The following is a 15,872-nucleotide window of genomic DNA, read 5'->3' on the forward strand; positions in this document are numbered from 1 at the left end:
CAATGCTTTAGAGACCCATTGGGTGACCTTAGAGGTAAATGATGTCCCAATGTCACTGTGTAATGACCTGGGCAGACCAAATCTTGGAATGATTTCATGGAGCAGTTTTTTTACCACCTCCTCAGCCTTCTCAGTCCAGGTGGGAAAGCCTTCAATCCATCCTGTGAATGTATCTATCATGACTAATAGGTATTTATACCCTTGAGAAACTGGCATCTGGGTGAAGTCCATCTGCCAGTCCTCTCCTGGGTAGGTCCCATGTCGTTGGATGGACTGGGCCATCCAGGGTCTTCGAGCTCCTTGGGGGTTGTTTAACTGGCAAGTGGGACAAGAGGAGACCACTTGCCTTATAGTTGTTTGGAGGCCTGTTCCTCTGAGGACCTTTCTAGTAATCTTTGGAGGGCCTTTTCCCTAAATGAGTGGTGGCATGTAAGGAGTTAACCAACTTCCATCGGAGGTTTCCAGGCAGAAAAAGGAGTCCCTCCTTTTGCAACCACCCCATATGATCTTCTTGAAAGCCCTCAGTCTTAGCTTTAAGAGTCTCACCTTCAGTATATGAAGGAGTTTCTGGCAAATTAGTCTGTAAAACTAAGGTGGCAACCCCTACTAGGCCATTGTTCTGTAATGCTGCTCTCTTAGCTGTCTGATCAGCTGCTTGGTTCCCTCTTGCCACTTCAGTGCTCCCTTTTTGGTGTCCTGTACAGTGGGAGACTGAAACCTCAGTGGGCAGATGGACTGCCTCCAAGAGTCTAAGAATTTGATCACCATATTTGATTGGGGACCCTCTGGTGGTCAAGTGGCCCCTTTATTTCCAAATAGCAGCATGTGCATGTAGCACCAGAAAGGCATACTTGGAGTCGGTGTCAATAGCTATTCTTTTTCCTTTTCCCAGCTCTAAAGCTCGAGTCAGGGCTATGAGCTCAGCTAATTGGACTGAAGTACTTGGTGGCAGAGGGTTAGCCTCTATGATCTCAAAATTGGAGACTACTGCATATCCAGCTCTTCTTTTTCCATCTAAAACAAAGCTGCTTCCATCAGTGTACCAGATTTCCTCAGGATTGGTCAGAGGATCTTCCGACAATCCCTCTCGGGGTTTTGTCCAGTGGTCCAAGGTTTCTAGGCAAGAGTGAAAGGGGAGAGAGCCCTCGGGGGTAGGTAGGAGGGTGGCTGGGTTAAGAAGCTCACAAGGGGATATAGTGAGGCCTGAATTTTCCATCAGCATTACTTGATATCTGAGGATTCTTTGATCAGACATCCATAAATGGCCTTTACCATTTAGGGGTTGTTTTACTTGGTGGCTGGTAAAAATAGTTTGCCCCCAAAGGAGAGTTTTAAAGCATCTTCTATCATGATTGCAATAGCTGCAAGATTTCGAAGGCAGTGGGGGGCCAGCCTTGGGTGGTTGGATCGAGCCTCTTGGATAAGTAAGCTACAGGCTGGGGCTCAGATTCCAACCTTTGAGTTAACACTCCCAAGGCTATTCCCTTTCTTTCATCGACATAAAGTTGGAATGCTTTTTCTGGGTCTGACAACCTCAAGGCAGATGCCTGAGTTAAGGCCTGTTTTAGTGTAGCCTCTGCCTTCTTTTGAGGAGTTCCCCACATCAGTGGGATTGAATCATCCCATCCCTTTAAGCTTTCATATAAGGGCTGGGCAATTAGACCATAGTTCGGTATCCAGATTCTACAATACCCAGTTAGCCCCAGGAAAGCTCGCAATTGTTTTCAAGTCGTGGGGGAGGGCAACTGGAGAATTCCTTGTACCTGATCAGAGGACAGCCTCCTGGACCCGTGTAATCTGAACTCCCGGATAAGTGACCTTTGTCTCGACCATCTGTGCCTTAGCATGGGAGACTTTATATCCCATTTCTGTCAAAAAGTTTAGAACCTGAATTGCATCTTGTTGGACAGTTTTCTCATCTGGAGAGCAGATTAGTAGGTCATCTACCTATTGTAATATTTTCCTGTTAGGTCCCGGGTCCAGATCTAGGAGATCCCGGCTAAGGACCTGTCCAAACAAGTGAGGGCTGTCTCTGAACCCCTGAGGTAATACTGTCCAAGTCATCTGTTGGTGTTTTTCTCCTGGGGCCTCCCACTCAAAGGCAAAAAGATATTGGGATCCTTTAGCCAGTGGTATGCAAAAAAAATGCATCTTTGAGATCCAAGACTGTAAACCACTTGGCACTGGGTGGGATTTCTCCCAAGATTACATAGGGATTGGGTACTGTGGGATGGAGGGGGACTACAGCTTCATTTATGATCCAGAGATCTTGAACCACTCGCCAGGTTCCATCCTTTTTCTTTACTGAGAGGATTGGGGTGTTACATGGCAAACTTGTGGGACCAATAGCCCACAAACAAGGAATTTACTTGTTAAAGGCTGTAGTCCCTCCCGAGCCTCTCTTTTGAGAGGATGTTGTTTCCAGTTAGGAAACCAGTGGGATCTCGGAGGACAGTGATGACCGGTTCAGCTTGGTGGGCTCGTCCAGGAATCCCCTGGTCCCACACCTGGGGATTAATTTTGTCTTCCCATAGTTTTTGGTTCCTCCCTATTGAAGAAGGTGTAAAGGGTTCTTCAGTAGTAACCAGAAGCTGTAGGGCCCTAGGGGCTGAAAAGCTCCCCATCACAAGGGTGGTCCCCAGTTCAGTGAGTATGTCTCTTCCCATTAAGGGAATAGGACACTCAGGGACCACCAGGAACTGGTGGGAGAATATCTGTCCATCCCAGCGACCAAGAAGTGCTTGGGTGAATCTTCTAGTAGTTGCTTTTCCTGTAGCACCCAAAATGGTACAGGTTTGGGGGGAGAAGGCTCCTGAATAGGAGATCAAAACAGAGTAGGTAGCCCCTGTGTCAACCAAGAAATTCTCGGACCTACCTGCCACATCCAGTTGCACCCTTGGCTCCAGCCCCGTGATGGTTATCTATGACAGGCGGGCTGGCTGGAGCGGGCTACTTCAGTCCTCTTGAACCATCGTGAGGGAAGGCTTGGCGCTTGACCTTGAGGCTCTTGGGTCCCGAGGGCCCAATATCCCAGTTGATGGCCTTTGTAGCAAGCCATTTTAGGACACTTGTAATGGTTTGGACACTCTTTGGCCCAATGTCCCGCCTGTCTACAGATTAGGCATTTGCCTCGTGCCTTGTCCTTCAAGGACTCGGGATGTGCCATAGGGCTTCCCTGGAGGGCGGCCAGCATCTGGGCATGCCTTGTCTCTTTCCTTCTCTCCCTCTCCTGGGCCTTGGCCTCTTTCTCCTGTTCTCTGTTATAAAAGGTATTGGTGGCTGTCTGGACCATCTCATCTAAAGAGGAAGCAGGGTCCTGCTGCTGTAGCTATTTTAAGTTAATTCTGATATGTGATGTACATTGGGACAGGAATTTGCCCTTTAAAATCACCTGTCCCCTGTAAGAGTCTAAGTCCAAATTGGTAAACTTTTGGAGGGCCTCTTTTAGCCTTTCCAGAAAGGCAGTGGGGTTCTCATTGGGCTCCTGAGTTATTGCAGAGACTGGACACATTTCCACAAGTAATAGGCTTCCTTCTATTTCCATGGGTGGACTTCCTTAGGGGTGAGTCTTTCTTAGGTTTATCCTACCCAGAACTGTTGCAACCTGATAGCCAGGTGTCCCTGCCTCCCAGGCATCTAGGAGGCATAACAGCCTCCTAGAGATTGAATCCCTGGGCAGGTCGAGGCATGATGGCCTTCCAAGAATTGGGTCCCTAGGCAGGTCGAGGCATGATGGCCTCCCTAGAATTGCGTCTCTGGGCAGGTCGAGGCGTGACGACCTCCTGGGACCCCTGGACTGGCAGATCCCCGAGCAGGTTGAGGCGTAACAACCTTTCAAGGGCCAGATCCCTAGGCAGGTCAAGGCAGCTTGACCTCCTGGGACCCCCCCAGACTGGAGTTGGGCATCCCCAAGGTCTCCAGCATGACCAGTGCTGGGTAAGATTGCTGCTAAGTCACTCAGTCGTGTCCGGACTCCGAGTCCGTGATCTCGTAGGATTAAGGGGTTGTAATTTTAACTCATTGCTGGTTCGTCCACTGTGGATGGGAGTAGATATGATGTAAAGCAATCCAAGCCTGTGCCCTGAGATTGGGAAACAGTGTAACAGTCATTAGCCTTATCTTCTTACTGCTCGAAGGGATTGTAAGTCACTGATTTCTTTCCCTAGTCCTCCATAAGAGCAGGTTAGGGTGTCTCCAGTGGTAAACATTTCATTGTCGTAGACCCACTTTAGGTAATAACAGAAGTAGTGACAAAGGAGTGGGTTATCTGGCCCTATTAGGGGCATTACAGTATTTTAATAGTAGGCTGGGTGGAGCAATATTGCCTACAAGGGGACAGGGTCCTGATTGTAGGAGTTGGTAATTGGCTTAAGAACAAATTTGTTTAGAGCAACAGACCAAATGTTCCATAAAAGTGGAGTGGAAATTTGATCTGGGGGTATGTTTGTAACTTTAGAAGAAGGGTGGTAAGGGTTTGGGCCCAAACGACTGTGGGGCTAACTCCCAAAGTGGCAAACACTATCCCTGGAGGCCCAGTTGCCTTTGAAGGGATGCCAACTGATGGACTTCTAGCAGGTGCTGTGTGCCTGTCGCCCGCCCTAGCGGGTTCACTGGGAGATGCTGATGTTGCACATGTTGCAGGAAACATGGAAGATGAAGGGCTGAATATCTAGAGGGGTTGGATATTATACAGTATTTCCCTCCCAAGGGCCACCTATTTTCTGGTTGTCCCTCCATAAGATTGTTGAGGCAACACTGTGGGCCCAGCAGTGGGGCTGAGGAAAAGAGCATGAAACGGGAAGGAAGGGGGCAGAGCACAACCTTTGAAAGAATGACATAGCACAAGGGCATAACGTGAACCAATTAAAATCAGTTGGGTCCAAGGCGACAAGTCAAATTCAAGTAAACCTTAATCCCCAATCTGTAAACCAAATGACACACCCAGAGGTGGCAGGGCAGCTCTAAAGCACTGTCAAAAGACAAAGGAGTGGGGTGGCTCCCCAATGGTTGGGATGATCCTCCCACTCATTAGCATATGAAATCTCCCTGCTTTCAAAACCTAGCCAGGCCACATTCCATGGCCCATACCTTGTAGAGTGTGGCGCTTCTCTCTGAATCTTAACAAATCCACCTCTCACCTATCGCTTTGTCTCTCACTGAATTTTTGCAGTAAGACGTCAGAGCCTGAGCTTCATGGGTTTTGGCTGGGCTTGAGTCCCAGGAGGGAGCTGAAGGACAGGAGGGAAAAATAATGGGGAAAACGTGCCAAGGGAGCCCCTTCCTAGCCTGCCGGAAAATCTGCTAAATACCTGACCTGTGCTCAGTTTTCATTGGCCTGATCCATGGCACAGAGAAGCTTAAGAACAGAGGAACCCCCACCGGCTTGGCTAACAGCTACTGGGGCTCAGCAGACAGTGCCTTGGGACATACCAAAGAGTATCCTCTCCAGAGTCCTCAGTTGAGCCCACTGCTGCCTGTCTTTCACGGGGTGGTGGGTTCAAGGAAACAAGAAACAAGAGATTGTAAAGGAATTAAGATTTCTTTAGGCATATGTCCCTCCAGCCATAGGAGTGAGGACCTCCTACGTAACCAGAGGTCTTCTGGAATCTGAGACTGAGCTGGGTGAGCTTTCTATAGAGTTCGATTTTTGGTGTCCTGTGTTCTAGAACGATGGGCCTCTTGTCACTTCCCTTGCTTTGGCTGAGTTGGGCTCCTGCTATGCTTGCGCCGAGGTTGTTTCAGCCAGGTTAAACCCAAGTCACAGCACCATAGATGTCAGGCGAGTGTATGCTCCTCGGTTCTGTCTCGTCACAACAAAGGTTTGGAGTGACGGCCGTTAAAGCCCTCGGCGCGTCACAGCTGTCGGGTCTTGGACAGACCGTGTTATAGCTCTTAGAGAAATCAGTGTTACAGCTCTATTTTATTTAGAAAATCGCAGAAAAATTCATCCCCGAGGCATGAGGGCATGCTGACCCAAAGACGCGAAGAGAGTTGGGGAGCACGCTGCACAGAAAAGAGAGCGCGCTTTGGCTCCTCCTCCTGTATGTTTTTCCTCCCCGGGCCTCCCCTCTGTAAATGGGGCTAGCCAGGAGCGCTGTTTGTTCTACCTGAGGTCTCACTCAGACCTCGGGCCTTCCTTTGACCTTCCTTTGTTCTATTTTCCCGGCCTTTTCCCTTCCTTGTCTTTTAGCCACGGCCATTCTGGACTCCTGTTTCCTGTTCTAACTACCTAACACAAATATCTAGGCAAACGGAGTTTGAGCGGGTAGCTGGACAAGAAGATCAGGTGATAGAATTAATTTCCCTGCCACTGCCAATAAAACTCAAACCTGCAAATACCTCTGTTTGTTATGATTGTGTCAACTTTCCACTTAATGCTGTGCCATTAATTTTCTTCGCAGATGTGTTTGGCCTTTTAGGTTTTACACCTCATATCCCTTTTACCTGTATCAGGGTGACTCTCCTTATGGCCTCTAACTACTTGTTCATCCTTACGGCTCTGACTGCTTTGTATTAAACGCAGTTAACTTTCAGATCATGTGTGGATGAGCAGCACCATTTCTAAACCCTCTAGCTTCAATACACTCTCCTGATCTCAGTACGAACACAGTTAACTTTTGCCTCCATTCAGTACCTGGGCAGTAATTTAAAACATGCCATCATATGATTAAGCTACCTGGATATATTTTTATCTTCCTTTAAAGTAAATACAGTAAATTTTTATTTTTATGAAAGCCGTCTTCAGTTCTGCTCACCATACACAGTAGTGCCTAGATTTGTATGTTGCATTTTCATACCAGAGGGTCAGTAGCATCATCCTCTTGAACCCTGGGGATGAAGGAACTGTGTGCATAAGCTGAGGTTCTTATTACTGATCCTTCACATTTAATTAGGTCTTTGTAAATCTGAAGTACTCCTAGTCATTTTTATGAGTTTCTTCTCATGACTTCCCTGTGAGATGTCAACTTTATTACCCTCGTTCTATCTTAGTTTTATCAAGGGGTCAGGCGGATTTTAAATTTCATTTTTTCTTGTTTATAATTAAGATTCCTTTTTTTTTTTTTTTTTTGGATCGTGTACTTAATCATAACCTGTATCTGCTAAAATGATTCCTCAGATTAAATGTGACCCTCCCCCCCCAACCCAGAGGGAAGCAATTACTGAACAAAGCCACAATTTGAAAGAGCCTTAAAGCAATTGAGATTATAAACAGTGGTCTGAGTGCCCAACCCTGGAAGGAATCAGACGGAAACTAGTAAAGCAGCCACCATGAAATATAAAAAATCAGGCAGCCATTTGAAGGAAAACCACACAGACCCTCTTTTCTCCCTTCTGGCTTAGTGTTCATGGGAATTTCTTTTGGTTTCCTGTGAAATGTGTTTGCTGCAATTTTTCTGTGCTCACTGATACAGACAGCTGGAAAAGGAGGAGGTGGCTTCTGGGTGGTAGCACTAATGGCTGGTCATCTATGAAGGTTTCACCAGCCATGTGGGTAGGCTTCTTTCCTTGCCGTTTGTCTTGTTAAATTATTAATCTTCCTTACTTCTTACCACTCCTCTGACCCTCCAGTTCAGTTACATAGGTTCTTGCCCCAGATAATTCTGGAATTAGTTGGACGGTAATGAGGAGTAGCATGAATAGGCCTGACAGGTACTCAGAAGCGTTAATAATTTGAATTTGTTCATTCCTGGTGTGATTAATGTGCACATGAACCAGGACTGGCCTGTGGTCTTATGACTGGACGGGAATGTGCAATTTTAAAAACAAAGGACATTGATACACACTGCTGTATTTAAAATGGATAACCAACAAGGACCTACCATATAGCACAGAGAACTCTGCTCAATGTTATGTGGCTGCCTGGATGGGAGGGGAGTTTGGAGGAGAACGTGTACATGTCTATAGATGGCTGACTGACTTTGCTGTGAGCTTGAAACTATCACAGTGTTGTTAACTGGCTATACTCCAATATAAAATAAAAACTTTTTAAAAAAAGGACAATGAGAGATTTGAAAGAATTTCTTTTTTTCTTTTTCCTTTCCTAAAAAATACTTATTTATTCATTTAGTTTCATTGCAGGATCTTTAGTTGCAGCATGCGAACTCTTAGTTGCAGCATGTGGGATCTAGTTCCCTGACCAGGGATCGAACCCTAGTCACCTGCAGTGAGAGCATGGAGTCTGAACCACTGAACCACCAGGGAAGTCCCTGCGAAGAATTTTCTGTTGGAAAATTCTTAGCTGGGCTCTTTGAAGCCTTGTCCATTTTCTGATTTCCTTATCAGGGAATTCGTGTGAAGACAGAAAAATACCTTAACCTTCTCCACCCCCAGGCATCCTCTTAATGAAAACCATGTAACCAAACAGAACAGTTCTAAAACCTGTAAGTGCTGTTTTGCTTAATGGTGTCACCGTCCTTAGACTTCACCTGCTGCCCCTGCCTCATCGTGATCTCAGCTGAGCACACTGGCCCTGCCCCTTCATTACCCCTCACCTAGACTCCTGCAAACCTCCACTCTCTCCCTCCTCCAGGTAAAGCTTAATCTTTGACAAGGACTGAAGTGAGCCCGCCGTCCTGGACACCTGCAAAGACTGTTGTCTACAGAATAGAGTGCAGGCTCCCACGAAGGAATCTTGGTTTCTCCGTTTTGCCTTCTACTTTAATTTGCAGAAGCCTGTCTCCTCTAGCATACGCTCCAGAACGCAGGAATTCTGTCACATTTTGCTTTATGTCATTTTCATGCCAGAACTTTTCTTTTTAGGAGCTAAGTTAAATGAAAATGGCAGCACTGATTGGCATACACAATGACGACTCTTGGACACGAGCGGGCCCTGCATAATTTGTGCCCATCATCATTTTACTAAATTGGATGTATTTCACCGTGTTCCAAATCATCCATGAATTCTGCAAATACTTGATGGCCATCCACTGCATCCGAGGTTCTGGTGGGGACATGCCAGTGAGAAAGGCTGAAGGTTTCGGTTCTCATGGCACCCACATTCTGCTGGAAGGAGATCAGTAGTCAGAAAGGAAACAAATACATTTAGGTCATGAAATGTGCCACGAAGAAAACAAAGCAGCGTTCAGATAAGGGAGAGCTCTTCAGAAACTACCCCCTGCGTCGAGCACCTGAGCAGACCTAAATATTGAGAAAGACGCAGCCTGGCAGGGATCTGGCTCGTCGGCGGTACACACAGAGGTGAAGCAAGGAGTGTGCATAGGCCTCAGGGCACAGATGAGCTTGGCATCGTCAAGAAAAGGGAAAAGTTCAGGGGGGCAGAGCGTAGAGTCCCAACAGAAGAGTGAGAGGAAGTCAGAGAAGGAGGTTGCCACCAGGTCACGGTGGTGACAGTAAGAAGTCTGGATTGAAGTGTCAGTGACGGACACCCTTCTGTGTCGGGAAGCAGCATCAGTGACAACAAAGTCATGTGATCACGCTGAGCAATAGAATGGACTACACCAAGTTTTATGGCTGGCTATTCCAAATCCGAATGGGAGCATCCTGCACTCAGAAAAATAATAGAAACATAAGGTCGCATATTAAAAGGATGCTGGGGCATTCATTTTTGATGGATTTTCTTGTAAGCACAACAATGACAACTGTTTAGTCAGACCTTGGGACTTCAGCCATCCTTCACATCATTTTGCTCAGTTTTCCTAATTTTCTCACCCTCAAGCCACGGAGACAGTCACTGGCTGAATCTTGTCTTCAGCTGTCACACCAACTGATTTCCACACGAATGATCTGGTTAGCTTTACTGGAGATCAAAGCTTCTTAGTAGAGTTATCCAGAAGAATCTGACAAGCTTTGTGTAACCCTGTACTTCTGAGAGACCTAATCATGGTATGTGGGAATGTAAGAGAAAAATTGAATCCCTAGACTCTGGAAGTCAAAGAAAAGGAAATTCAAGAAGTGACATCAGTGGGGCACCTGTACTACATCAGACAATTTTTATACACGTTCCCATTCGGTCTCCAGAATCCTGTGAGCTTATTTTTAGCTCCGATTTTTAATGCAGCAACAGCTCAGAGGGATGAACCCATCCAAATGGTAGCACCCTTGGTTGCTTGCAGCTTCCCTAACTATCCACACTTTTCAGTTGTCTCCACTTACTTGACTGAATGAGCGAAAGTGTGTGTGTGTGTTTAAATGCATTTGAGGACCTGCGAGCCTCCTGTTCCATTTTTTCTTAAGTGGAAAGAGTTGAGCGGGCCACTTTTTGCTTGTTTTGTCTTGTTTTTGAAAGAAAGGTGTCTTGGAGCCTTGAAAAAATAATAATTATAATATAATTTTAGCATAGATGCGGAGGGAGGGAGAAACAAAGCATTGAGCACACACAGTACTTAGAAGATTTCCTGGGTGGGTGAATATGGTTTGCTACATAAAGGACCTTTTTGTACTTCCACACTTTTTTTACTTTTTTTTTTCTTTACATAAAAGCCAGTATTAAACTATGCTGCAGTGTGCTATCTTAAACAAAAGATGTTGGAAATTTGCTTCAGAGTTCTGTCCTTGATTTTTCTGGTGGGTGGGGTGGTGGTTCGAAAAATGACCCTCCCTACCAAATTCGAACAACTTCTTTTCAAAAAGCCTCTAGTGTTTTCCACGGATTAAGAATAATTCTTTCTATTTGGAGAGTGCTTTGTGGTTTTTCAAAACACTTCCAGCTACATTATCTTATTTAACCTTCACACTGACCTTGCCAGGCAGTCAGAGCAGATTATTACTGTTCCTGCTGACACACGGGAAGAAATGTTGTGCAGCCCAAGAAGTGACAGGAGGGGGGTGGGCAGGAGTCAGCTAATGTCACAAAGCCATGACGGGAACCCAGGTCTTAGCTTTTCTTTCTGTTGGAGCACACTGCCATTTTTGTGTCTGTTAACCCCAAGTAGGGGACCATCGCATTGGCAGTTGGGTCAGTAACAGTGGTGCATCTTCCTTTCTTCATAGGTCTAGTTATCTTTGACTGCCACATATGGATTTCCACAAATCTCCGAAGGAAACGGTCCTCATTACAGGAGGAGGTGGCTATTTTGGATTCCGGTCAGTGCATCTGCAAAATATGTCCATGGAAGTATTTTACTGGTAGTTGCTGGGAAAAGTATAGCTTTCAACCCACATTAATGCAGTGTAGAGTTTTACTTGTTGGTACAGTGTAGACCAGGAATGAATCATGCTGCCCACTGCTCAGATTAGGAAATTGAGAACTACAGATACATTCCACTTGAAAAAAAATCCTTTATAAAGCCACTGAATGGGGGTGGGGAGATAGTCATATCACACAAAAAAAAACAGTTTAAAATAATAGCTATTCTTTCACAGTTACATTACCATTCATAAATATTCTGAAGAATAGATGGTGGGTGCTAGAACAGGGGGAGGAGGGGTTTTCTGGTGGCTCAGTGGTAAAGAGCCCGCCTTCAATACAGGAAGCTGCAGGAGATGCAGGTTTGATCACTGGGTCAGGAAGATTCCCTGGAGGAGAACATGAAACCCACTCCAATATTCTTGCCTGGAGAATCCCATGGACAGAGGAGCCTGGTGGGCTACATTCCATGGGGTCACAAAGAGTCAGGCATGACTGAAGTGGCCTATTATGCATGCATGCCTGGAACGGGGGGCTGGGGGAATGTAATATGTGGACACCACCATCTTTGAAGATAAAGCCTCTCTCTTTTTTTTTTTTTAAGCCTCTCTCTTGGTAACTTAAATAAATGTGAAGATGCTTGTTTTTCAATATTTGCATAAGCAAGACTTGTACCAATGAACGTGTAAAGTGAGGAACTCACAGGATAAGCCAAAGAGACTGGGAAAATTATATACTTTTCCAAGGCATAGCTTAATAGTGATTTGATCTAACATTTACTCTCGTCTTGCAGCCTTGGCTGTGCTCTGAACCAACAGGGAGTCCATGTGATTCTGTTTGACATCAGCCGCCCTGCTCAGACCATTCCAGAAGGCATCCAGTTTATACTGGGAGACATACGCCATCCCTCTGACATAGAAAACGCCTTCCAGGGTGTCGACGTGGCTTGTGTGTTCCATATTGCATCTTACGGTATGTCGGGGCGCGAACAACTGAATCGAAGCCTGATTGAAGAAGTCAACGTGGGAGGCACAGACAACATCCTCCAGGCCTGCAGGAGGAGAGGGGTGCCGAGGTTAGTGTACACGAGCACTTTCAACGTCATCTTTGGAGGGCAGGTCATCAGAAATGGAGACGAATCTCTGCCTTACCTGCCCCTTCACCTCCATCCTGATCACTACTCTCGAACCAAATCTATCGCTGAGAAGAAGGTGCTGTCAGCCAACGGTACAGCCCTGGAGAGGGGTGGTGGGGTCTTGAGCACCTGTGCCCTGAGGCCGGCTGGCATCTACGGGCCTGGAGAACAGAGGCACCTCCCCAGGATAGTGAGCTACATAGAGAAGGGCCTGTTCAAGTTTGTGTACGGAGACCCCAAGAGTCTGGTGGAATTTGTCCATGTAGACAACTTGGTGCAGGCTCACATCCTGGCCTCAGAGGCCCTGAAAGCCAACAAGGGCCACATTGCTGCCGGGCAGCCCTACTTCATCTCAGACGGCAGGCCCGTGAACAACTTTGAGTTCTTCCGGCCTCTGGTTGAGGGCCTGGGCTACAAGTTCCCGTCCATCCGCCTGCCCCTGACACTCATCTATTGCTTCGCTTTCCTGACCGAGATGACCCACTTCATCTTGGGGCGACTCTACAACTTCCAGCCCTTCCTCACCCGCACCGAAGTTTACAAAACCGGTGTCACACATTACTTTAGCCTGGAGAAAGCCAAGAAGGAGCTGGGGTATGAGGCTCAGCCGTTTGACCTCCAGGAGGCAGTCGAGTGGTTTAAAGCCCACGGTCACGGCAGACGTCCTGGGAGTCGAGACTCCAAGTGTCTTGTTAGGGATGGGCTGGTGATCTTGCTCCTGGTTACAGTGGTTCTCGCATGGCTGCTGCCTTCCGTGATCCTGTCGGTGTGAAGGAGGAGCAGCACTGAGGTGGTTGTCAGGAAACACAAGTTTTAAAAGTAGATAATAGATACCTGATGTAAACATTTGGATCTTCAAGTTGTTACTTAGGAATAAATTCTTAGGGGACTTCACCCTGGCTGTCCAGTGGTTAAGACTGAGTTTTCAGTGCAGGAGGTGTGGGTTTGCTCTCTGGTTGGAGAATTAAGATCCCATGTGCTATGTGGCACAGCCAAAAAAAAAAAAAAATTGATTCCTGGATTAAGTCTTCATTTCCTACCTCCCTGCACACATCCTGAAGGGAGAAAATAGAAACCAGGATAAGTTTGAGATTCGGTTCCTTGGGTCCTCCTCCTTCAGACATGGACAGTAGACATCATTCTGAAGCCCACAGAGCTAAACTCCCTCAGATGGGAAAAGTCTTACTTGAATTTCTCAGAAGCCAAAAATGTAGTTATTTTCATTCCATATGTTCTGCATTGACTTCACAGAGGTTGAAACACACACTGATATGGGAATGGCAAAATGCTAACAGGCTTGTACTTGTGTGAAAAACACCAAGTTGAACTATGTCCCGACAGCCCAAGCCTCTGAGAAGATGGTCGCTTTTGCAGGGGAGGTGGTTGCTAGTCACAGTGTACGTTCTAGGAATGAGTTTTTGCCCTTCATGACATGAAGGTGTTATACCTGTGTAACCACATGGTAATGTTTGATGTTGAAATGAATAGACCTTTATCTTACCTCACAGGATTTTTTGGAGGGTTAAATTAGACCAGGTATATAAAGTGCCATTCACCACACTTAACAAGCCATTATTTTTATTAATATTGATTATTATACATTCTTTATGAGGGTTTTCTTCCTCCGGGTATTCTGTTTAGAGGGTGCTATTGCTAGTGACCTTTCTGGAATACCTTTGTGACGTGCCTTCAGAGTCTATAACAAGTGTTCCTAAATATATTCAGTGTTGATAAAGTTCTGGTCTCCAAGGAGAGATTGAAATCTGGGAACAGCTAAAAATCTGATGATTGATGAGAATATTCAAGCTCATGACACCATTTGCAATTAAAAAATAAAGCATAACTCTCAACTAATAGATTGGTTTTGTTACTGGGGAGAATTTCTGTTCTCTGAAGGCCTCTTCCAATGAAGAATGTTCTGAACAATAGTGGCATTGTCCAGGTGCCCACGGGCACCGCTGTGGCAGACATTCAAGTTGTACTGTCACACGGGAACCGGAGTGTAAAGAAGACAACGTCTTCACCCATGTTGTGATTCCAACTACAGAAAGGACAGCATTCCTATGCTGTAAGGACACACGGCTATGGAAAGTCATGTTAGTATGAGAGTATTTATAGGAGGAGGGTGCTGGATAAAGAGGCCCTGGTGCATCCTGCCTGGACATTTTGGAAAAAGTGCTCAACTTGATACCAGAGAATCTGCAACTATGAATATTTTGTGTGGTCTTAACCAAGTAACTGTAGCCTCTGTAGGGCCTCAGTTGCCTCCTTTGGAAAATAGGAATGTATTTACCCTTTCTATTAACCCACCTGTTGGCTTCCCAGGTGGCACAATGGTAAAGAATCTGCCTGCCAATACAGGAGACACAAGAGACAGAGGTTCAGTCCCTGGGTCAGGAAGATCCCCTGGAGAAGGGAATGGCAATCCACTTCAGTAATCTTGCCTGGAGAATTCCATGGAGAGAGGAGCCTGGCAGGCTGCCATCCACAGGGTCACCAAGAGTTGGACACGACTAAGTGACTAACACTTTCAGTTTTCAGATTGTCTGAGTGCTTACAGCATATCTAACACCCCAGGTGCTAAAGGACAGGTATCTATGCCCTTTAGAGAGGTACAGCCCAGCAGTGACAAGGTGTGTCCATGCAGGAAGATGACTGAGAGACCAGGTAAGTGCAGTAAAACATTTTTATTTGTTGTCACTGAGAGGCCTCGCAGACTTTCAAAACATTTTTAATGAAGTCCTTCAAAAGAATGGTAGATAGTTCTACCATTATAGAACCAACTATACCGAGCACAGTGGATTTTCCTTGTTTATGTTTTCTACAATGAACGTATCTAAATGAAATTGATAAATGGGGTTCATTGTCATCTAAATATGAGACATTTGACCTTTTACAACATTTGACACAGTTGGCCACTGTCGCTTTGAAACACAATCCACTTACTTTTCATAAACTCGCCCTCTTCTGGCCTTTCTCCTTGTATTAATGATTTATTGTTACATAACAAATTACCCCCCAAGACATATCATCCTAAAATAACAAATATTACTTCTTAGTTGCTGTGGGCCAGGTATCTGGGTGTGGCCTACCTGGGTAAGCTCTAGTTGAGGGTCTCCTGACGTTCGCTGGCACTGCAGTCATCAGAAAGCTTGACTGAAGCTAGAGGATCCATTTTCAGGATCATCCACATTACTGTGGCCAGAAGACCTCAGTTCCTCAGCATGTGAGCCTCTCCATAGGACTCACTATGTGGCATCCTCATGACATGGCAGCTGGCTTCCCCCTAGAGCAGGTGATTGAAGAAAGCAGAGTGGCAGCTGCAGTGTCTTTCATGACTTGTCCTCAGAAGTCATACAGTGCACTCCACACTCTGTACAGTTTGCACAGGGCAGTCCTTCTCAGTGTGGTATTCAGTACACATAACAAAGGAGGAGTGTGGGGGTCCCATCTTGGAGGCTGACCTTCACCATCTGACTCATCTTTCCTCTTCCATGAAAGGTAGCCTATATTTACAGCTACATAATTTTCTCAGCCTGCTTCCCCTCGGTAGAATTTGAGGGGATCCAAGCAAAGAACTGACTCCTTGAAAAAGACCCTGATGCCAGGAAAGATCAAAGGCAGGAGGAGAAGGGGACAACGGAGGATGAG

At 46.0% G+C, this 15,872-nt stretch overlaps 1 protein-coding gene across 9 annotated transcripts in view; it reads left to right on the top strand.

Annotated features, from left to right (window-relative positions):
- The window catches only part of SDR42E1 (short chain dehydrogenase/reductase family 42E, member 1), a 125,414-nt gene extending 111,339 nt beyond the window's left edge, over window positions 1–14,075 (top strand). For 6 of the 9 annotated variants that reach the window (XM_070451483.1, XM_070451485.1, XM_070451482.1 and 3 more), the window contains 2 exons: window positions 10,951–11,043; window positions 11,880–14,075. In XM_070451483.1, the coding sequence (XP_070307584.1) occupies window positions 10,976–11,043; window positions 11,880–12,993 (1,182 nt within the window). In that variant the 5' untranslated portion in view covers window positions 10,951–10,975 and the 3' untranslated portion in view covers window positions 12,994–14,075. Of the gene's footprint in view, window positions 1–8,530; window positions 10,051–10,950; window positions 11,044–11,879 lie in introns of all 9 variants that reach the window. The other 3 variants (XM_070451487.1, XM_070451486.1, XM_070451489.1) reach the window with 3 other exon arrangements.
- Window positions 14,076–15,872: the final 1,797 nt, after the last annotated feature.

Source organism: Odocoileus virginianus, chromosome 20 (genome assembly GCF_023699985.2).
Source record: "Odocoileus virginianus isolate 20LAN1187 ecotype Illinois chromosome 20, Ovbor_1.2, whole genome shotgun sequence".
NCBI classification, from domain to species: domain Eukaryota; kingdom Metazoa; phylum Chordata; class Mammalia; order Artiodactyla; family Cervidae; genus Odocoileus; species Odocoileus virginianus.